The 23421-nt window shown below is 46.1% G+C and overlaps 1 protein-coding gene across 5 annotated transcripts in view; it reads left to right on the top strand.

Moving 5' to 3' along the window:
- Positions 1 to 4579: 4579 nt before the first annotated feature.
- Positions 4580 to 23421, top strand: part of LOC132209780 (autophagy-related protein 16-1-like) — a 164965-nt gene continuing 146123 nt past the window's right edge. For 4 of the 5 annotated variants that reach the window (XM_059646850.1, XM_059646849.1, XM_059646848.1 and 1 more), the window contains exons 1-3: positions 4580 to 4848; positions 21040 to 21109; positions 23172 to 23256. In XM_059646850.1, coding sequence (XP_059502833.1) covers positions 4743 to 4848; positions 21040 to 21109; positions 23172 to 23256 — 261 coding nt within the window. In that variant the 5' untranslated portion in view covers positions 4580 to 4742. Of the gene's footprint in view, positions 4849 to 21039; positions 21139 to 23171; positions 23257 to 23421 lie in introns of those variants that run through there. The other variant, XM_059646851.1, reaches the window with a different exon arrangement.

The following is a 23421-nucleotide window of genomic DNA, read 5'->3' as shown; positions in this document are numbered from 1 at the left end:
TCACCTGTTCTCTTAGTGTACGCTCACCTAGCAACTGTGTGCTTGATCACAGCATTCCCTGCCGTGCCTTGCTTTGACTAGACTTGTCATGCCATACTGTGCTGATGAGCAGAGTCACACAGTGGGGCAGCTGGCCAGCGATCCTCAGCCCTCTATGTCAATCTCACAGTTGCACAGCAGCTTATTGTCAAACTCACCGCACGGGTAGCAAGCATCTATCCAGCACATAGTGGAGTAATCCTCAATGAAGCCCTCGGAGGCTCACATCAGTTAAAGGCTCCTGGCACAGTAAGTCAGGAGCAGACTCTCTTACCATTGCAGGGAGTGGTCAACCGGGAGGGAGTGAGGGAGTCTGTGCCTCTGCTGCCCACAGATGGGGGTCCGATCAATCTGTTGCCATGTCAGTGGGCAGTCCAGTGGTTAATCCAGCTGGGGAGATGTACAGGCAGCAGTACCTGTAGTTGGCTGGTCATGTTGGCCGAGGGACTGGGCCACAGTCAGTCCGTCAGGTCTGTCCTCAGAAACTGGGTAAGGAGTCGGTGGGGAGACATAACCATGACATTGAACCTTTGCCTTCAGGAGTAGGGGTTCCAAGTTCTGGGCAGGAGTGCAGAACAATTGTGAACTGGGAAGCAGGATTTTGAAGGCGATTAGACTGTAGACCGTACCTTGGAAGCAATGACCATCTCATCAGCCTGGGTCTGAATGGTATGGGTAGGCAGGTGTAGGCAAAGGTAGAGGAATTGGGACGAGATATTGGGCAAGTGTGATCCCTGTGTGAGTTGACTGCATAGGCAATTGGGAAGAGGATGTGGATATTTTGGGGGTTCAGTGACATAGAGGTGAGTGACCCAACCTCTGAGTGGGCTTTTAAAAGGGGAACAACATGGGTCATTTGCCCCAAGAGGCCAGTGCAAAGGCCTGTAGGGTACATATTCCCCGGCCACCCTGCACCAATGCCCCTCTCATCACCTTATTGGAACAAAAACATCCCAAAGATCCCTACTGAATGGTAATCAGACAATCTTTGAAACTTTTCCCAATCAACCAGTTCAGAGATATTTTTGCAGACCTCTGGAGCATAGCAAGAAGGCACAACAAAGCCCTTCCTCAGGAGGCCATGGAAACTCAATGTGTCTGCCAGGATTCTTACCAATTTTTATAGATGCACCAAAGAAAGCATCCTATCTGGATGGATCACATCATGGAATGGCGAGGACTCAAGAAAGTACAGAGAGTCATGAACACAGCCCAGTCCATCACAAAACCAGCCTTCCATCCACTGGTTCCATCTCATTGCCTCGGGAAAGCAACCAACATGATTAAAGGCCCCTCCCACCCTAGTTACACTCTCTCCCACCCTCTTCCATTGGGCAGAAGGTACAACAGTTTGAAAATGCGCACCAACAGACTGAAGAGCAGCTTCTGCCCCTCTGTTATCACACTTTTGAGCAAACCTCTCAAATGTTAATGTTGATCTCTCTCTGCACCTTCTCTGCAAGGTAATCTGCACTCTGCTCTGATGCACTTTGTATTGTATGATCTGTCTGTATGGCACACTTTTCACTGTATCTCAGTGCATCTGACAACAATAAATCAATCAGAGCAGATGGGACTTGAACTTGGGCTTCCTGACTCAGAGGTAGGGCTACTGTCACTGCACCACAAAAGCCCCTCAGATTACCTTTGATACCAAGCCACTTCATCATATACCAGGCAAGTGATGAAAGCAAACATCTTACTGGTTGGGAGAAAGCAAAGAGGTGAGGTTTACCAGGGGACTTCTAAGCTTTGAGCTCCAGGTAGCTGAAGGCACAGCCAGCTGTAGGGGATATTGAGGAAGACAGAATTAAAGGAGCATAGAGATCTCAGATATTAGTGAGGTTGGAGAACGTTACAAAGATTGGGAGAGATTTGAAACCAAGATTTTTTAAAAAAGTTAAAATGGAAGCAACATGGGACAAGATTGATCCATAAGATTGATGGATCAGTACACACCAGCGAGAGGGTTAAATCATGGGACTGGTGTTAGCTGGTATATTGGAGAAGTGCTTATGTTTAGAGAGGGTAACAAACCGATAGAAAGAGGCAAGAATGAGATGTACCCCTTTAGAGGGAAATGGATGAGATATAACTCTGGGAAGAGCAGACAAGGGTGGGGAGGGAAAAATGTCTTGGGTGGTGGGGTTGGATTGTAGATGGTGGAAGTGTCGGAGGATGATGCGTTGCATCCGGAGGCTGGTGGGGTGGTATGTGAGGTTGAGGGGGACTGTTTTTTGGTTGTTATTGTGGGGACAGGGTGTGAGGGATGAGTTGCGGAAAATGCGGGAGACTCGGTCGAGGGCGTTCTCGACCATTGTAGGGGGCAAGTTGCAGTCCTTGAAAAACGAGGACATCTGAGATGTACGGGAGTGGAATGCCTCATCCTGGGAGCAGATGCAGCAGAAACGAAGGAATTTGGAAGAGGGGATGGCATTTTTGCAGAGAGGTGGGTGGGAGAAGGTGTATTCTAGGTAGCTATGGGAGTCGGTGGGCTTGAAATGAACATCAGTTTCTAGCTGGTTGCCTGAGATGGAGACAGAGAGGTCCAGGAAGGTGAGGGATGTGTTGGAGATGGTCCATGTGGACTTGAGGTTGGGGTGGAAGGTCTTGGTGAAGTGGATGAACTGTTTGAGCTCCTCGTGGGAGCAAGAGGCGGTGCTGATACAGTCATCAATGTACGGAGGAAGAGGTGGGGTTTAGGGCCAGTGTAGGGACGGAAGACGGATTGTTCCATGTAACCTAAAATGAGGCAGGCAAAGCTTGGGCCCATGCGGCTACCCATGGCCACCTCCTTTGTCTGTAGGAAGTGGGAGGAGTCGAAAGAGAAGTTGTTGAGGGTGAAGATGAGTTTGGCTAAGTGGAAGAGTGTGTCAGTGGAGGGGGACTGGCCAGGTCTGTGAGACAAGAAGAAGCAGAGGGCCTTTAGGCCATCTGCATGGGGAATGCAGGTGTATAGGGACTGGACATCCATGGTGAAAATAAGATGTTGGGGACAGGGGAATTGGAAATTCTGGAGGAGGTGGAGGGCGTGGGTGGGCGTAGGTAGGGAGTTCCTGGACCAAGGGGGAGAAAATGGAGTCCAGATAGGTGGAGATGAGTTCGGTGGGGCAAGAGCAGGCGGAGACAATAGGTCGACCAGGGCAGGCGGGTTTGTGGATTTTGGGAAGGAGATAGAAGCAGGCCGTGCGGGTTTGGGGAACAATGAGGTTGGAGGCTGTGGGAGGGAGATCACCTGAGGTGATGAGGTCGTGGATGGTTTAGGAGATGATGGTTTGGTGCTCGGGAGTTGGGTCATGATCCAGGGGACAGTAGGAGGAGGTGTCGGAGAGTTGGCGTCTGGCCTCAGCGATGTAGAGTTCAGTATGCCATACTACAACTGCTAGCCTACAATCCCAGTGGGTCCAGTGGCGCTATGCTGATATAGTCCAACCCACTCTAGAGGTGTGTCATAATAAAGTGTGGAGCTGGATGAAAACAGCAGGCCAAGCAGCATCTTAGGAGCACAAAATACGATATCCATCTCCCTATTTATTCCAGTTCCCTCTCCCCATCCCCCTCTCTGATGAAGGGTCTAGGCCCGAAACGTCAGCTTTTGTGCTCCTGAGATGCTGCTTGGCCTGCTGTGTTCATCCAGCCTCACATTTTATTATCTTGGAATTCTCCAGCATCTGCAGTTCCCATTATCTCTGATACTATTTTAACCTCACTGCGAAGCCTCTTCCAGGGATGCCTAACCTGAAGAAGTTACCCTCCTCCCTCCGGACCAACCTCAGGGAATCTCTCTCCCATTGCAACTCTCTTGTACTCTCCATCTTCGGTCCGCCTCCCCCTCTCCCTATTTATTCCAGTTCCCTCTCCCTATCCCCGTCTCTGATGAAGGGTCTAGGCCCGAAACGTCAGCTTTTGTGCTCCTGAGATGCTGCTTGGCCTGCTGTGTTCATCCAGCCTCACATTTTATTATCTTGGAATTCTCCAGCATCTGCAGTTCCCATTATCTCTGATATCCATCTTCGGTCCGCCTCCCCCTCTCTCCCTATATATTCCAGTTCCCTCTCCCTATCCCCGTCTCTGATGAAGGGTCTAGGCCCGAAACGTCAGCTTTTGTGCCCCTGAGATGCTGCTGGGCCTGCTGTGTTCATCCAGCCTCACAATTTATTATCTTGGAATCTCCAGCATCTGCAGTTCCCATTATCTCTAGAGGTGTGTCTTAAATAGGGACCAACAGGTTGATGTAAAGATATAAACGCCCCATCCCATGAAATGAATGACATGTAAAATCATTGCTTGTCTCTGATGCCCTGTCAGATGCCTGGGTCTGGAACTGAGAGGCCGACAGCACTGAGCAGTGCACATAACGCGTGGAACACTCGCCTGTCAATGTTTACGACGGACGCCAAGGGGTTAACCCGAGCAACTTTCGGTTCGCCAAGCGGATGAAGACGAGCTCTTAATGGGCGGGTTGAAACCGTGCGCCTCAAAGTGAGAGCCACCCCCTGGAGCTGGGAAACATCTCTCCCCCCCCCCCCCAGCTCCTCACCATGACCCCCTCACTCTCCTGACAGGGAGACGTCCGGCTAGAATCTGCTTCTGAACCCCCAGCCAGGGCGGGGGCGTGGCAGCCCGGGGATTCCCCTCGGCCCGGTGACGTCACCGGCGCTTGCTACCTTCCCTGTTGCCGATTTCTCCGGTCGCTATCGGGCATGGAGACCCCCAGCGCAGGGACAGACTGGAGGAAGCATATTATCCGACAGCTGCAGCGCCGGGATCGCCGCCAGAAGCTCCACTTCGAGGATCTCATTCACTCCTGTGAGCCTCTTGTCCGTTTGGGGTGGGTGTGGTGAAATTGACGGGGGGGGACGCGGTAGCTAAAACAGGGTAATGTTTTCCTGCACTCCATTCGCACCCCTGCAAAATCCGCTGACTTTCTTTTTGTTTTTAATTTCGCCGTATTTGATGGGGCGGGGACATCAGCTGTTGCTTAGAAACCCTCCCCACCCGCTTTGCAGGCCAACTCATTTGTAATCTGGTGTCAGGTTCGGCCTATCACTGCTGTACAATGTCTAACATTCCGAGCCTGTCTCTGTCATTTCTGGGGTTTCTACTTGTTTACTTTAGTCGGAACCATACTAGGGAGCCCGGGCTAGGCCAGTGTTTATTCCCCGTCCCTCGTTGCCCCTTGAGAAGGCGGCGGTGACCTGCTTTCTTGAATCGCTGTAGGTTGACCCATAATGCCCTTAGCTGGGGGAGTTCTCAGATTTTGACCCTGTATCATTGTAGGAACGATGATATATTTCTAAATCAGGATGGTGGGTGGCTCAGAGGGGAACTTGCAGGGGGGTGGCGCTCCCATGTATCTGCTGCCCTTTGTCCTCCTAGATGGAAGTGGTTGTGGGTTTGGAAGGTGCTGTGTGAGGATCTTGGGTGAATTTCTGCAGTGCATCTTGTAGATGGTACACACTGCTGTTACTGAGCATCAGTGGTGGAGGGAGAGGATGTTTGTGGATGTGGTGCCAATCAAACAGACTGCTTTATCCTGGATGGTGTCGAGCTTCTTGAGTGTTGTTGGAGCTGCACCCATCCAGGCAAGTGGGGAGTATTCCATCCCACTTCTGACTTGTGCCTTGTAGATCGTGGACAGGCTTTGGAGAGTCAGAAATTGAGTTATTCATGTACTCGGAACTAGGCCAGCATTAATTCACCACTTCTAGTGGCCCTCAAAAAGGTGGTGGTGAGCTGCGTTCATGAACCACTGTAGCCCATGTGCTGTATATAAACTGACAATGCGTTATGGAGGGAATTCAGGATTTTGATCTGGCGACACTGAAGAAACAGTGATTATATTTCCAATCAAAAGCTTGGTTTGGCAGGGTTCATGGTGACCCTATGCTTTAACTTCTTTTGTCGGTTTTAACTCAGGGATGTTGTTAATGATCTGATGATTGTGAGTTCACGATCTCACTTCAGAAACTCTGGCACCAATTCTGAGTTCAGAAGGAGTGCTGTGCTGCTAAAGGTAAGGATTCAGGGTAAAGGCAGAAAAATGGAGCTCAGTATAATCAGCCCAGCCATGATCCTACTGAATGGCAAAGCCGATTTTGATGGGCTGAATGGCCTAATTCTGCTCCTGTGTCCGATAGTTTTATGGGCTTTCAGATGAGATGTTAAACTGAGAGGACATTTACACTCTCAGGGAGACAAAAAAAAAACAAATTCCAGAGATAGAAGGAACTGCAGATGCTGGAGAATCTGAGATAACAAGTCGGACCGCTGGATAAACACAGCAGGCCAAGCAGCATCAGAGGAGCAGGAAGGCTGATGTTTCAAGCCGAGACCCTTCTTCAGAAATGGGAGTTTTTGTGACAGAGTCATACAGCACTGAAGAGGCCCTTTGGCCCATTTGGGTTGTGTATCGAAAATTACTCAAAATCTAAAACTCGCCCCACTTTCCAGCGACAGCTGCTTTGAATGTTATCACACTTCTAGGCCTCATCTAAGTACTTTTTAAAGGTTATGAGGTTTCCCACCTCAACTACCCTCCCAGGCAGTGCATTCCAAACGCACCACTCTCTGGGTGAAAAAGGCTGTCTCAAATCCATTTCAAACCTCCTGCCTTTCATTTCAAAATTACGTGCCCTCATTATTGACACTTCAACCCAGCTCTCTATTTGCCCTGCCCAGGCCCTTCATCATCTTATACACCTCAATCTGATTCCCCCTGAACCTTCTCTGCTCTAAATAAAATGATCCAAGCCTCTCTTCATTGTTGAAATGTTCCATCCCAGGCAGCACCCTGGTGAATCTGCTCTGGACCCCCTCCAGTACAATCCCATCCTTCCTGAAGCGCACTGATCAGAGCTGCACACAGCTTCAGCTGAACCAAAGTCCTGTACAGCTCCCTGTTCTTATAATCTAATGCATGATTAATAAAGGCAAGTGTCCTGTATGTTGTCTTAACTACACAGTTAATCTGTCCTGCTGCATTCAGGGATCTTTGGATAAGCACCCCAAGATCCATCTGCTCCTCTGAGCAATATACCTTGTGAACTGGAGCATAAGGATGAAGATGTTATGCCTCAGTTATACAAAACCCTGTTTCGACCCCACTTGGAGAACTGTGAGCAGATTTGGGTTCCACACCTCCGGGAGAATAGTTTGGCTTTGGAGCAGGTTTACAAAACAATATCTGGATTTCAGGAGAGATAGTAAGAACTGCAGATGCTGGATTCAGAGACAACACAATATGGAGCTGGAGGAACACAATGGGCCAGGCAGCATCCGAGGAGCAGGAAAGTTGACATTTTGGATCGAGACTCTTCTTCAGAAACCATTTCTCCGATGCTGCCTGGCCTGCTGTGTTCCTCCAGGTCCACACAGCGTTAACCTGGACTTCAGGTGCTCAATTATGTGGGGAAATTATACAAATTAGACCTGTTTACTCTGTAATTTAGTAGGTTAAGGGGTGCCCTGATTAATCTTTTCAATATATTAACAAAAAAGACAAGGTAAATAGAGAAACTATTTCCACTGGTTGGGCATTCTAGAACTAGGGGCATAATCTGAGAAGTAGGACCAGACCATCAGGATAGGTGTTACGAAGCAGTTTGACACACAACAGGTGGGAGAGGTTTAGAACTGTCTTCTAAAAACAGTGATGGATGCTGGATAACAAAGTGTGGAGCTGGATGAACACAACAGGCCAAGCAGAATCTCAGGAGCACAAAAGCTGACGTTTCAGGCCTAGACCTTTCATCAGAGACCTCTCTGATGAAGGGTCTAGGCCCGAAATGTCAGCTTCTGCGCTCCTGAGATGATGCTTGGCCTGCTGTGTTCATCCACACTTTGTTATCTTGGATTCTCCAGCATCTGCAGTTCCCATTATCTCTGATGGATGCTGGATTGATTTTTTAATTTCAAAACTGACATAGATAAGTGGTTTTTTTTGTTGAGCAAATGTATTAAGGGATATGGGCCAAAGGCAGGTGTATGGAGTTAAGGCATAGATCAGCCATGATATCATTGAAGTGTGGAACAAGCCATGGGGGCTGAATGGCCTATTCCTGTTCCTGTCATTTATTGAGTACACTCATGTCTTGTTACATCCAAATTTCACCACCTCGTAGGGTTAGGTTCCTTCTGCTCATCTGACCAATCTATATCCTCCTATAACCTGAGACCTTCTTCCTCAGTGTTAACCACCTGACTAATATTTATGTCAATTTTTGTTTCCTGCTTAAGAAAGGATATGTTTACCATAGAGGGACTGCAGCGGAGGTTCACTAGGCTGTTACCAGGGGTGGTAGGACTGTCCTATGAGGCGAGGTTGGTTTGACTGGATCTGTATTCACTAGAGTTCAGAGGATGAGAGGGGGATCTGATTGAAATGTATAAAATTCTAACAGGGCTAGACAGATGTCTTCCCTGGGTGGAGGAGTCAAGACCCAGGGTCACAGTTTCAGGATATTGGGTAGACCATTTAGGACTGAGATGAGGAAAGATTCCTTGAGATGAGGAAAGGTTCCTTCACTCAAAGGGTAGTGAACCTAAAGAATTTGTTGGCATAGAGGCCGGGTCACTGAATATATACAAGAAGGTGAGGGAGAATTTTTTAAGATATTAAAAGAGTCAAGGGAACGGGGAAAAAAGTGGGGATATTGTATTGGAACAGAGGATCAGCCAAGATAGTATTGGAGCAGGCTAAAGGACCCACTCTGACTACAAGTTTCTTTGCTGTTTAAAAGGTTTGCCAGTAAGTGGGACCATTTTATAGTAGGAACGTCACAAGCATAGCAATTTGGAGCTGCCAACAAATGCTGCAGAGACGTGGGATTGAACCTCACAGTGGCAGATGGGGAAATTTGAATTCAGTTTTGAATATGTGGAAGTTATAAAGCTAGGCTAATGGCGACTTTCTCAATTGTCTTAAAAGACCCATCTAGTTCACTGATGTTCTTCGGGGAAGGAAAGCTGCCACCCTTACCCTGTCTGGCCCATATGTGACTCCAGACCCACAGCAATGTGGTTGACTCTTAACTGTTCTCTGGGCAACTGGGGACAGGCAGTAAATGCTGGTCTAGCCAGTGATGAACGAATAAAAAAGACATTTGGAATGCGGAATTGATCTGCAGTCAGATCAGCCATGAGCTTGCTGAATGGAGAAACAGGTTTGAGAAGCTGAACAACCTGCACTGCTTCTAATTTCTTGATCTAATGAGCTGTAAAGTGACACCCTGAGGTTGTGGAAGGGGCTATCGAAATTTAATCTTCCTCTCGGTCCAGGGGAAGCAGTAGAGCGCACTTGTCCACTTTAAGCACTGCACAAAATGTTACAACAGTTCTTGTTTGACTAATTTACATCAACCTTTGTGCACAAAGGCATGATTTCAAGCCTCACAATTTCTTCCATGAGCAGACTCTTTCTTTCTGTTTGTTAGTGGGACGTGGGTGTCACTGGCTGGGCCCAGCATTTATTGCCCGTCCCTAGTTGCCCCTTGAGAAGATGGTGGTGAGCTGCCTTCTTGACCTGCTGCAGCCCTCCTACTGTGGGTTGACCCACAATGCCCTTAGGGAGGTAATTCCAGGATTTTGCCCCAGCGACGGTGAAGGAATGGCGATACATGTCCAAGTCAGGATGACTTAGAGCGGACCTTGGAGGTAGTGGTGTTCCCACAAGCCTGCTGCCCTTGTCCTTCTAGTTGGAAGTGGTCATAGGTCTGGATAGAGGATCAGCCGAGGAAGGACAATAGACAATAGGTGCTGGAGTAGGCCATTCGGCCCTTCGAGCCAGCACCACCATTCATTATGATCATGGCTGTTCATCCACAATCAGTATCCTGTTCCTGCCTTATCCCCATAACCCTTGATTCCACTATCTTTAAGAGCTCTATCTATCTCTTCCTTGAACGTATCCAGAGACTTGGCCTCCACCGCCTTCTGGGGCAGAGCATTCCATATATCCACCACTCTCTGGGTGAAGAAGTTTTTCCTCAAGTGAGTGATACTACCAAGGAGGATACTATCAAGGATTGATACTACCAAGGAGCGATCAGCCTTGGGGTCTATACTGTCCATATAAACCACCCCCTCAGGCAGCTCCTGATGTTGGTCACACCACCGTGTGCGCATTTCTGAGAACATCCAGCTGGCTGAAGCATTTCAAGCCTCTGTGTCAAATTCTTCTCGCAACGCTTGTCAGCTCTTTTGGAGGCATGCTGCAGAGTTCGAGGTTTTTGTTTTTATAACCTCACTGCGATCATTTGAACTAAGTGTATCCAGAAGCAGTAATCCTTGTTTCAGTACAACAGCTGTTGTGCACGAATATTCCTGCTAAGTAGTATTGCAGAATATTTAGAGTCTGAATATTTGATTTGATTTATTATTGTCATGTGTACTGAGGTGTCATGAAAAGTATTGTTTTGCGAGCTATCAAGGCAAATCTTACCTTGCATAAGTACATCAGGATATTAGAGCAGAATATCGTGTTACAGCTGCAGAGAAAGATTAGATTAGATTAGATTCCCTACAGTGTGGAAACAGGCCCTTCAGCCCAACAAGTCCACACCGCTCCTTGGAGCATCCCACCCAGACCCATCCCCCTATAACCCACACACCCCTGAACACTACGGGCAATTTAGCATCAACTCTAATATACAAAGAAAATTAAAACACAGGAACAGGCCCTTCGGCCCTCCAAGCCTGTACCAATCGAGATCCTCTGTCTAACCTGTCACCTATTTTCTAAGGGTCTGTGTCCATTTGCTCCCTGCCCATCCAAGTACCTGTCCAGATACATCTTAAAGGACACTAATGTGTCTGTGTCTAACACCTCCGCTGGCAACGTGTTCTAGGCACCCACCACCCTCTGTGTAAAGAACTTTCCACGCAAATCTCCCTTAAACTTTCCTCCTCTCACTTTGAACTCATGACCCCTAGTAATCGAGTCCCCCACTCTGGGAAAAAGCTTCTTGCTATCCACCCTGTCTATACCCGTCTTGATTTTGTAGACCTCAATCAGGTCCCGCCCTCAATCTCCGTCTTTCTGATGAAAATCATCCTAATCTATTCAACCTCTCTTCATAGCTAGCACCCTCCATACCAGGCAACATCCTGGTGAACCTCCTCTGCACCGTCTCCAAAGCATCCACATCCTTTTGGGAATGTGTTGACCAGAACTGTACACAGTACTCCGAATGTGGCCGAACCAAAGTCCTATACAACTGCAATATGACCTGCCAACTCTTGTACTCAATACCCCGTCCGATGAATGAAAGCATGCCATATGCCTTCTTGACCACCCTATTGACCTGCGTTGTCACCTTCAAGGAACAATGGACCTGAACACTCAGATCTCTCTGTTCATCAATTTTCCTGAGGATTTTTCCATTTACTGTATAGTTCGCCCTTGAATTAGATCTTCCAAAATGCATCACCTCGCATTTGCCCGGATTGAACTCCATCTGCCATTCATCTGCCCAACTCTCCAGTCCATCTATATTCTGCTGTAATCTCTGACAGTCCCCTTCACTATCTGCTACTCCGCCATTCTTAGTGTCATCTGCAAACTTGCTGATCAGACCATCCACACCTTCCTCCAAATCATTTACATATATCTCAAACAACAGTGGTGCCAGCACAGCTCCCTGTGGAACACCACTGGCCACAGGTCTCCAATTTGAGAGACTCCCTTCCACTACTACCCTCTGTCTCCTGTTGCCCAGCCAGTTTTTTATCCATCTAGCTAGCACACCCTGGACCCCCATGTGACTTCACTTTCTCCATCAGCCTGCCATGGGGAACCTTATCAAATGCCTTACTGAAGTCCATGTATATGACATCTACAGCTTTTCCCTCATCAATCAACTTTGTCACGTTCTCAAAGAATTCTATTAAGTTGGTAAGACATGACCTTCCCTGTACAAAACCATGTTGCCTATCACTGATAAGCCCATTTTCGTCCAAATGGGAATAGATCCTACCCCTCAGTATCTTCTCCAGTAGCTTCCCTACCACTGACGTCAGGCTTACCGGTCGATAATTATCTGGATTATCTTTGCTGCCCTTTTTAAACTACGAACAACATTAACAAGTCTCCAGTCCTCCGGGACCTTACCTGTGCCTAAGGATACTGCAAAGATATCTGTTAAAGCCCTCGCTATTTCCTCTCTCGCTTCCCTCAGTAACCTGGGATAGATCCCATCCGGACCAGGGGACTTGTCCACCTTAACGCCTTTTAGGATACCCAACACTTCCTCCTTCCTTATGTCAACTTGACCTAGAGTAAGTAAACATCTGTCCCTAACCTCAACATCTGTCATGTCCCTCTCCTTGGTGAATACCAATGCAAAATACTCGTTAAGAATGTCACCCATTTTCTCTGACTCAGCGCATAACTTTCCTTCTTTGTCCTTCAGTGGGCTAATCCTTTCTCTAGTTACCCTCTTGCTCTTTATATATGAATAAAAGGCTTTGGGATTTTCCTTAACCATGTTTGCCAGCAATATCTCATGTCCTCTCTTAGCCCTCTTAAACCCTTGTTTCAGATTTGCTCCACATTCTCCATATTCTTCCAAAGCTTTGTCTGTCTTCAGTCGCCGAGACCTCACGTATGCTTCCTTTTTTCTCTTGGCTAGTCTCACAATTTCACCTGTCATCCATGGTTACCTAATCTTGCCATTTCTATTCCTCATTTTCACAGGAACATGTCTCTCCTGCACGCGAATCAACCTCTCCTTAAAAACCTCCCACAGATCAAATGTGGATTTACCTTCAAACAGTTTCTCTCAATCTACATTCCTCAGATCCTGCCAAATCTTGGTATAGTCAGCCTTCCCCAAGTTTAGTACTCTTCCTTTGGGACCACACCCATCCTTGTCCATGAGTATTGTATAACTTACGGAATTGTGGTCGCTATTTCCAAAGTAGTCCCCTACTGTAATATCAACCACCTGGCCGGGTTCATTCCCCAACACCAGGTCCAGTATGGCCCCTTCCCGAGTTGGACTACATACATACTGCTGTAGAAAACCCTCCTGGACACACCTTACAAATTCTGCTCCATCTTGACCCCTAACACTGAGTGAATTCCAGTCAATGTTGGGAATATTAAAATCTCCCATCGCCACCACCCTGTTTCTCCTACACCTTTCCATTATCTGTTTAGATACTTGTACCTCTATCTCACGTTCCCTGTTGGGAAGCCTGTAGTACAGCCCCAGCATTGTTACTGCATCCTTCCTATTTCTGAGTTCTACCCATATTGTCTCACTGCTTGAGTCCTCCATGGGGCCCTCCTTCAGTCCGGCTGTGATATCGCCTTTGACCAGTATTGCAACTCCTCCACCCCTTTTACCTCCCTCTCTATCCCGCCTGAAGCATCAATATCCTGGGTCAACTAGTTGTCAATCATGCCCTTCCCTCAACCAAGTCTCAGTAATAGCAATAACATCATACTTCCAGGTACCGATCCAAGCCCTAAGCTCATCTGCCTTATCGACTACACTTCTCACATTAAAATAAATGCACCTCAGACCACCTGTCCCTTTGTGTTCATCATCTGCTCCCCGACTACTATTCCCTTTAGTCACACTGACTCCATTATCTAGTTCCCTACAGGCTTTCGTTACGACCTCTTTTCTGTCCAATATTTGGTTCCCATCCCCCTGCCACATTAGTTTAAACCCTCCCCCACAGCATTAGCAAAAGCTACACGATATATATAAAGACTACACGATATATGTACTATGCCATATAATATACATATATAAAGATTACACAATATATATACTACACTACACGATATATATATATAAAGACTACACAATATATATACTACACTACATGATATATATATATGGCTTACCTTATCTACACATCACCGAGTTCTTTTTTTGGTTAGACGAGGAGGGCGGGTGGGAGACACTATACATGTAGTGTTTCGGGTTCAGCCGCTGCCCAAATAAAAGAAGACTGCTCCCGCTCGAGGTAAGCTTTTTAAAGTGGGAAAAACCTTACCTTCCTGGCAGCCTCCTGGTGCTCTCTGTGTCTCTCTCTGTGTCTCCCTCGCTCTCCCTCGCTCTCCTCCCGAATATTTGAGAGGTCTGTTCATAAGGCTGCTAACAGCAGGGAAGAAGCTGTTCTTGAATCTGTTGACACATGTTTTCAAACTTTTGTGTCTTCTGCACGATGGAAGACGGTCGAAGAGAGCACAACCGGGGCGGGAGGGGTCTTTGATGTGGCTGCTTTCCTGAGGCAGTGGGAAGTGTAGATGGTGTCAATGGATGGAAGGCTGGTTTTTCTGATGGACTGGGCTGCAACTGTCTGTAATCTCTCGGAGTCTTGGGCAGAGCAGTTACCCATGCCAAGCTGTATGCATCTATAAAAATTGGTAAGATTACAATAAGATTGGAGGACAAGCCTAGGTATAATTTCCCAGGGCCTTGACCTGAGTACATCTGGAGTATTGTTTGAAGTTTTGGTCCTTATATTTATGGTAGGATGTACTTGTGAAGTTAGTCCCTGGGATGAGGGTCTTGTTCCACAGTAACAGGCTGAGTAAACTGGGGCTATATTTTATGGAGTTGAGAAGAAGGAAAAGGCAATTTCATTGAAATATTTAATGCTCTGAAGGGCCTTGACAGGGTAAGCACCGAGAGGTTGTTTACCCTGGTTGGAGAAATGAGAACATGGCACGGTTTCAGAATGAGAGGCCGATCACTTCAGAGTGAGATGCAGGAAGGTGCCTTCACTCGGACAGTTATGATCCTTTGAAATGTTCAACCCCACAGGGTTGTAGATGACTGCAGCTGAATAAATTTAGGGTGGGCCAGACAGATTTCTGGGCTCTCCGGTAATTGGAAGAGATGTGGCGAGCAGGTGGAAAAGTGAGCCCAGAACTAGGGGAGATGGTTTAGAAGTCTGGCTCTGGCAGAGATGATGAGAACCTTTTTTCTCTTGGAGCATCAGCAACTTTGGAATTCTCTGCAGGTGGGGTGGGGAGGGAGGTTATTAAATGTTTTTAAAGTGGACTGGTCAGACAAGGGGACTTGAAGGGGGTGACACGGTGGCTCAGTGGTTAACACTGCTGCCTCACAGCGCCAGGGACCCTGGTTCGATTCCAGCCTCGGGCAACTGTCTGTGTGGAATTTTCACATTCTCTCCGTGTCTGCGTGGGTTTCCTCCGGGTGCTCCGGTTTCCTCCCACAGTCCAAAGATGTGCAGGCTAGGTGGATTGGCCATGCTAAATTGCCCATAGTGTTCAGGGATATGTAGCTTATGTGGGTTATAGGGGGATGGGTCTAGGTGGGATGCTCCAATGGTCGATGCGGACATATTGGGCCGAAGGGCCTGTTTTCACACTGTAGGGATTCTATTCTATGATTCTATGAAATGGATGTGAATATGGAATTGCGGATGCAAACAGATCAGCCATTTGTTTCCAGTCCAAGTTTTCCAGGACTATATCAAATTTTACGCAGTTAGAGCATAAGACATAGGAGCAGAACTAGGCCATTCAGCCCGTCAGGTTTGTTCTGTCATTCAGTTATAGTTGACATGTTTCTTAATCCCGTTCTCCTGCCTTCTCTCTGTAACCCTTGATCCCCTTACTAATCAAGAACCAATCTATCTCTGTCTTAAATATACTGAATACCTCTGCTTTCACTGTGGCAATGAATTGTGGTCACCTCAATGCTCCCCTATTGACACTTCTTTCACTTGGATGTCCAGATTTGTTCCCTAAAAGTAACATCTAGCACTGCCCATTTTTTATCGGACTTTCTATGTGATGCTTAGAAAGCCCTTTTGGACATAATTCAAGAATTCTGACCCCCGCCCAAGCCTTTCACTCCTTTTAAATCCCAAATAATACTGGGGCAGTTGAAATTCCCAATGATTTTTCATAAGTATAAAAATAATAAGGTGATAAGGTGGGCCACGTAGATGAAGTACCTGTGGGGCAGCTTTTAGATGACAGTGACCAATGTACCATAACGTTTAGGATGATGGTGTACGGTGACCTTGGTCAATCCAATTGAACTGAACTTGATGGGAGAGTTAGGTCCTATAAACTGAAACCAAATGATGGTGAGAAAGACAGTTGCTGAACAACGAGCCACCTTCAGAGAATAGGTCCAATGGGTACAATCAGGTACCAGGTAGAAAATACAGTGGAGAACCAAAATGAATGCAGAAGGTTTGGAAGGTGCAAAACCGTTCATTGCTCAGTCCCTTGAGTGTAGGAGTTGGGACGTTATGTTGAGGTTATACAGGACATTGGTGAGGCCTCATCTGGAATACTGTGTCCAGTTCTGGTCTCCCTGTCATAGGAAGGATACTATTAAGCTGGAGAGGGTTCAGAAGAGATTTACCAGGATGTTTCTGGGAAAGGAGGGTTTGAGTTCTAAAGAAAGACTGGGACTTTTTTCACTGGAGTGTAAAAGGTTGAGAGGTGACCTTACGGAGGTTTGTAAAATAATGAAGGGCACTGGTAAGGTGAATAATTCTCTAGTTTGGAGGATTTCAAGACTGGGGACATATTTTTAAGATGAGAAGAGAAATATTTAAAAAAAGACAGGAGGAGCATTTTGTTTTATACAGGGAATGGTTCTTATATGGAATGAACTTCCAGAGGAGGTGGTGAATGTGGGTACGGTTACAATGTTTGAAAGACACTTGGATCAGTACATGAGTAAGAAGTGTTTGGAGGAATATGACCCAAGCGCAGGCAGGTGGGGCTATTGGGAATGTGGTCGGTGTGGACTGGTGTCTGTTTCTACGCTGTATGATTCTACGACTCAATACAAGAGAAGCACAGAGGGATTATAAGAAAATATTAGCAGCTAGCATAAAGCAAAATCCCTTCTGTCAATTCAGAAGCAAGAAAAGCATGGTAGAAGGAGGTGTATGGCCAATCTGTGGACCAAAAAGGGGGATTGACAGATAGAGGCGAGAGGCTTGACTGAGGTTAAGTGAAAACATTGCTTCTGTCTTTGCCTATGAGGCAGATGCTGCCCCTGTTGTGTGTCCTATCAGGCTAAACGTCTGATCCAAATAACTGCATGTGCTCTTTAATATGAAGCAAATTTATTAGCTTCATCTACTTAATATATCTCAAAGATATATCCAAACTAATGAGTGAATCTATTTCGTTTAAGCTCCATAATGCAAACAAGTGAGTCTCACACTGCCTTCTAACCACTGGGAACTTTGTGGTAAGTGGCATTCGGATCCCATCTCAGATTCCACGGAACCTTAGTGTAGTGGGGTGATATCTCTGATTTTAGTAGATGGTTCTGAATTTAAGATTATGTTCTGAATTGCCATTTTAAAATATTTTTGATACTCTTCCTGACATTCCATTGTTTTGAAAACATCTCCAGGTGGCTCTGTGTTAACTGCTTAAAAAGACGATTCTCATAGATAATCAAACTTCCCTCCCAGCCAAAAGATGCATCTGTTTTCAACACCAGGCCTACTTTTGTGCACTTTTCCACTTTGCTTCAAATGCTCATTGCCATGAACAAGTACTCCTTAACAGCCTGGTTTGAAGATATCATTTTTAAGCCTAACATTGTGATGACAGGCTGGTCAGAGTAGATAGGGAGAAGCTGTTCCCAACTGTGTAAGGAACAAGAACAAGAGGTCGTAGATTTAAAAGTGATGTGTTAATGAAACAAGATCTAGGCCCGAAACATCAGCCTTCCTGCTCCTCTGATGCTGCTTGGCCTCCAGCTTCACACCTTGTTGTCTCTGATATGAGAAAAGACTTTCTCTTTCTGCACAGACAGGGTCTGGAATTCACTGCCTGGAAATGGGAGGGAGGCATGTTCGATTGAGGCACTCAAGAGGGGCGTTGGATGATTATTTAAATAGAAGGAGTGTGTCTGAATTATGGTGAGCATAGAACATAGAACATTACAGCACAGTACAGGCCCTTCGGCCCTTGATGTTGTGCTGACCTGTCATCTAAAGCCCATCTAACCTATACTATTCCATGTACGTCCATATGCTTATCCAATTCCAACTTAAATGTACCTAAAGTTGGCGAATCTACTACCGTTGCAGGCAAAGCGTTCCATTCCCTTACTACTCTCTGAGTAAAGAGACAGAAGATGCAGAAGACTGGAACACATTTAAAATGTTCAGAGAACTGATGCAGACGTGCTGAGTCAAATTACCTCGTGCTGTGCCGTATCAGTTCAGTTATTCTATGATTCTGACCTGGTAACTTATACATCCTGAGCAAAGATAGACTTTCTGGTACCTCTTCCCACTCTGTTTTCACCAAATCCATTGTCTTCATCTCCACGCCAGCTGATATTTTCCCAGTCTTCACTTCCTTTGTAAAAGTTGACATAAGATATTCAGTAAATATTCTAGCCTTGCCCTGTAATTCATTTATCTCGAAGCGTGCAACACCTACTTTGTGGTGCAGTAGTAGTGTACTGCATTACCTCTGAGCCAGGAGGCCCAGGTTCAAGTCCCACTTGCTCCAAAGCTGTGTAATAACATGTTTGAACGGAGGCAGGGCGGTGGCTCAGTGATTAGCACTGCAGCCTCACAGAGCCAGGGACCTGGGTTCAATTCCAGCCTCGGGCAACTGTCTGTGTGGAGTTTGCACGTTCTCCCTGTGTCTGCGTGGGTTTCCTCCGGGTGCTCCGGTTTCCTGCCACAGTCCAAAGATGTGCAGGCTAGGTGGATTGGCCATGCTAAATTGCTCCTAGTGTTCAGGGGTGTGTGGGTTATAGGGGAATGGGTCTGGGTGGGATGCTTCAAGGGGCGGTGTGGACTTGTTGGGCCAAAGGGCCTGTTTCCACACTGTAGGGAATCTAGTCTAATCTAATCTAATCTTTTAAAAAAAATCTACATCACCCTCTTTGTCCCTGGATCATTTACACACCTACTGTTTACATGTTGGTGGATTTTTGGGTTCCTTTTTGTGTTCAATTTTCGTACTTCCTCTTTACTTCTGTCTTCTCACTTGTTATGTCTCACTTCTCTCTCCACCTCCTCTCCCAACCTATTATAATTGGCCTGGTTCTTACTTGAAGAATTCACCAGACATGCATCATGTGCCCTCTTATTTTTTAGTTTCATTACAATCACTATTTCCCTTGTGACATGGCATAGGATTTATCCCACGGAATACAGGAGTATTTGTAGAATCATACAGCACGGAGAAACAGACCTTTCAGTCCAACTAGCCCATGCTCGACATAATCCCGAACATAACTAGTCCCACCTGCCTGCTCCTGGCCAATATCCCTCCAAACCTTTTCTATTGATGTACTTATCCAAATGACCTTTAAGTGTTGTAATTGTACCCACATCCACCACTTCCTCGGGATGTTCATTCCACATGCGAACTGTGTGGAAAAAAAAATTGCCCCTTATGTCATTTTTCAATCTCTCCTCTCACCTTAAAAATATGCCGCCTAGTCTTAAATTTCCCATTCTAGGCAAAAGACAACAATCATTAACTCTATCTATATCCCTTGTTATTTTGTAAACTTCTATAAGGTTGCCTGGCAACCTCCAATGCTCCAGTGATAAAGAGACCAGCCCAGCCAGCCTTTCTATCTAACTCAAACCTTCCATACCTGGCAACATCCTTATCTTGTATCCCAGTTTATAAAGTGCCTGTTACAACCTCAAGACTGGCTTTAATTCCATTCACAGGAATTCCATTAAATTCCATGCATGTCTGTGGCAACAACACAGAACAAACATAGAACAGTATAGGCCCTTCGGCCCACGATGTTGTGCCAACCTATTATCCCACTAAGATCAAACTACCCTGCATTTTACTATCCTCCATGTGCCTATCCAAGAGTCGCTTAAATGTTTCTAATGTACCTGACTCCACTACCACTGCCGGCAGCGCATTCCTCACACCCACCACTCTGTTTCTAAAGTAACCCCCCGACAACATTGGGCACTGTTAAATAATATTTGTGCCACATGAATGTTGATAGAGAGTGAGATGTATTTTTCATACACAGGGAACCGTGCATGTGGGAAGTTGGTTATGAGAAGGGGACTAGAGTACGATCGTTGGGAAGTTCTAAAACAGGGCATCGAAGAGACCAAGTCTGGAGGTCTGTGTACGGTTTTGGTCTCCTTATTTAAGGAAAAATGTAACTGCCCTAGAAGCAGTTCGCAGAAAGTTTCCTGAACTGATCACCAGATTGGGCTTTGGGATGGGCGGAGGGGATCTGTTTTTGGAAAAGTTGGATAGTATTAGATGCATAGAACTATGAACTGAATAAATATATAATGAGGAAGGTAGCTTTTTGAGATGTGACAGCGAAGGAAAGAAGCGGGTATAAGCTTTAGCATGAAGCTTAAATACCAACATAAAGCAGTTGGGCTGAATGGCCTGTTTCTGTGCTCTGAATATTTTATAAAGTCAATTTCTTTCATTTTAGGCTGGAGCACAAGTAGCTGTTGAGAAACTGGAGAACAAAAGAACTTCTGTGTTTTTTTGTAATTCAGGCTTTTTGCAACCCCAGATTGTCCCGACGGACAAATCCATTTGAAAAGTCTGATCATTGTAATCATTGCTCGCTCTCGGGTTTGTGAATTCTCTACCCCAGAGGGTTGGAATCTCTATCAGTAAATGTATTTGGCCTCTCAGAGAATCGAGCAACGTGACAACTAGGCATGAAAGTGGAGTTAAAACCCAAAATTGACCAGGATCGCATTGAATGGTGGACCAGACTGAATGGGCTAAATAGCTTGCAGCCATTCCTGTTTCTAGTGTTCACTGTTACAATGTAGGAAATAAGGCAACTTGGAGCCCATAGCAGGCTGTTAGAAATATGAGAATGAAGGATAGCCAGTTCCTCTGACATTAGCATGAGAGTTAAATATTAGGAGGATCTTCAGGGAGATCTCCCCTCACCTTCCTCTTCGAATCAGTGGTGGAATCAGAGGCAGGTGGGACCCCAGGTTCACTTATGTAACTTCAGAACTCATGGTATTGGGTTGTTTCTTCACCTACAGACAACCAGCTCCTGATGAAATCCGACATTGTTCAACTCTGGAGAGACCAGCACTTACCATCTGCTTCCAGGTAACATCGCCTTTATATTTCTAATGAAGGTAGGTTCTGGCTGATGATTGACCTTTTGAGTTTGCTTCATGATGGTACCAGCTCCATACCAGCTTCCACTGTCCTTCTTCCCATTTGGAATGGCACAGCGTTCTGGAGATTTAGGGATTTAGGAACATGACAACTCAACTCATCCCATCCATCCTGTTTTTCCATTCAACTACATTTCTTAAAATTCATTCTTCCATGGGATTTTACTCTTGCTGGGCCCATTTCAGAGTTACCCACATTGCTGTCAGTCTGGAGTCGCGATGATTGGTTTGTGATCTGCATCACTGAGACCAGCTTTCAAGGCATTTTCCAATCAGGGATGTTATGACTCACCTTTGCAGCAGATGGGATGTCAATCTAGGCCTCCTGGCTTAGAGGTAGGGGCACTACTACGGCAACACAAGAGCCCTCTCAGATGACCGTGTCGAACAAATGAGATCAGATGTAATAGTGGGTCCTAAAAAACAGCTGTTTATAGGGTTAATGGGAATGTAAATGGCAAAGGACAGCTTTGATCCTACCCATCTCTGGGTTATAGGTCTAACATGCTCCCATTACACCATTCCGCAATGTCTAGACTAGCTCCATATTTATGTATGGCTGCCAGGTGTCCCGGTGGGATTCAATTCCATGTTTTTGAAAAAAAGTTTTGGGCTGAGGGCATCACAAACTTGTCCAGCATTGGTTGCCCGTCCCTAATTGCCACTTGAAAAGGTGGTGTTAAGCTGCCTTCTTGATCTGCTGCAGTCCATGTGCTGTAGGTTGACCCACATTGCCCTTAAGGAGGGGATTCCAGGATTTTCAAGGAACAACGATATATTTCCAAGTCAGGATGGTGAATGACTTGGAGGGGAACTTGCAGGGGGTGGTGTTCCCATGTATCTGCTGCCCTTTTTCTCTTACCCAGAACATTAATCCAGGATGCTACGTTATTATTCCAGGCAGTGTCCCAAGGCCACCATCGCCCTTCAATCTGTACCTTGCCTCCCTGTATCCAACTTAGAGATCTCTTGAAGTGCAGTGCTAGTGATTTTAGAATCTGTGGAATTCCCTGCCCCGTGAAGCGTTGAAGCTACCTCGCTGAATGTCCTTAAGGCAAGGCTAGATACATTTTTGAACAGTAAAGGAATTAAGGGTTATGGTGAGTGGGTGGGTAAGTGGAGCTGAGTCTCAAAAAGATCAGCCATGATTTTATTGAATGGTGGGGCAGGCTCGAGGGGCCAGATGACCTACTCCTGCTCCTCGTTTTTATGTTCTTATGATTTCCTGGAAAGCTACCAGGCCTGAGGTCCTTCAGCCAATGCAAGGGCACTGGTGAAGTTGGGATTGTTCTCTTTGGAGCAGAGAAAGTTTTAGGGGAGGTTTAATCATGATTACCTAAATCTGAGGGTGTGGGACATTAAACAGAGGTGGAGTGGAAGTTGCTAAGATAAAGTTTGACAAGAAGATGGGTGTTCAAGTAAGGATTCGGGCTCCCTCACCATTCAATAAAGCAAAATACTACAGATAATGGAAATCTGAAATGAATGTAGAGATTGCTGAAGAAACTCAATAAGTAGCATCTTTATTTTCCTGTATTCATTTATTGGGACGAGGCTGGCATTGGCCAGACAACATTTCTTTCTCCATCCATAATCGCCCAGAAGGTTGAGTCAACCACATTGCTGTGGGTCTGGAGTCACATGTCAGCCAGACCAGGTAAGGATGGCAGTTTCCTTCCCCAAAGGATATTAGTGAACCAGATGGGTTATTTCCTGACATTGGACAATGGATTCGTGGTCATCATTAGATTCTTAATTCCAGATATTTATTGAATTCAAATTCCACCCTCTGACATGGTGGGATTCGAACTCAGGTTCCCAGAAAGTTATCTGGGTCTCTAGATTAACTGTTCAGTGATAATACCACTGAGCCATTGCCTCCCCGTCTGTGGGGAGAGAAACGGATTTAATGTTTGGATTTCAGTATGACTTTTGGAACAGTTGCACCACTGATTTCAGAGATTTTCTTTTTGTTGTTGGTTACTTTTCAGCGAATCTCCCGATCCTCAGAATGTGGTGAATTTAAAGAGCAAACACCGTAAGGAACTAATCAAAATGTATCAGGCAAATGGAGAGGTGAGTCAGTTTGTTTTGTCAATTTTTTTTTCTTTCTCTCGCTCGTGCTCTCTCTCTCTCTCTCGCTCGTGCTCTCTCTCGCTTGTGCTCTCTCTCTCTCTCTCTCTCTCTCTCTCGCTCGTGCGCTCTCTCTCTCTCTCTCTCTCTCTCTCTCATGCTCTCCCT

Source organism: Stegostoma tigrinum, chromosome 6, assembly GCF_030684315.1.
Source record: "Stegostoma tigrinum isolate sSteTig4 chromosome 6, sSteTig4.hap1, whole genome shotgun sequence".
Taxonomy (NCBI): domain Eukaryota; kingdom Metazoa; phylum Chordata; class Chondrichthyes; order Orectolobiformes; family Stegostomatidae; genus Stegostoma; species Stegostoma tigrinum.
This window is presented reverse-complemented; position numbering and strand designations above follow the sequence as displayed.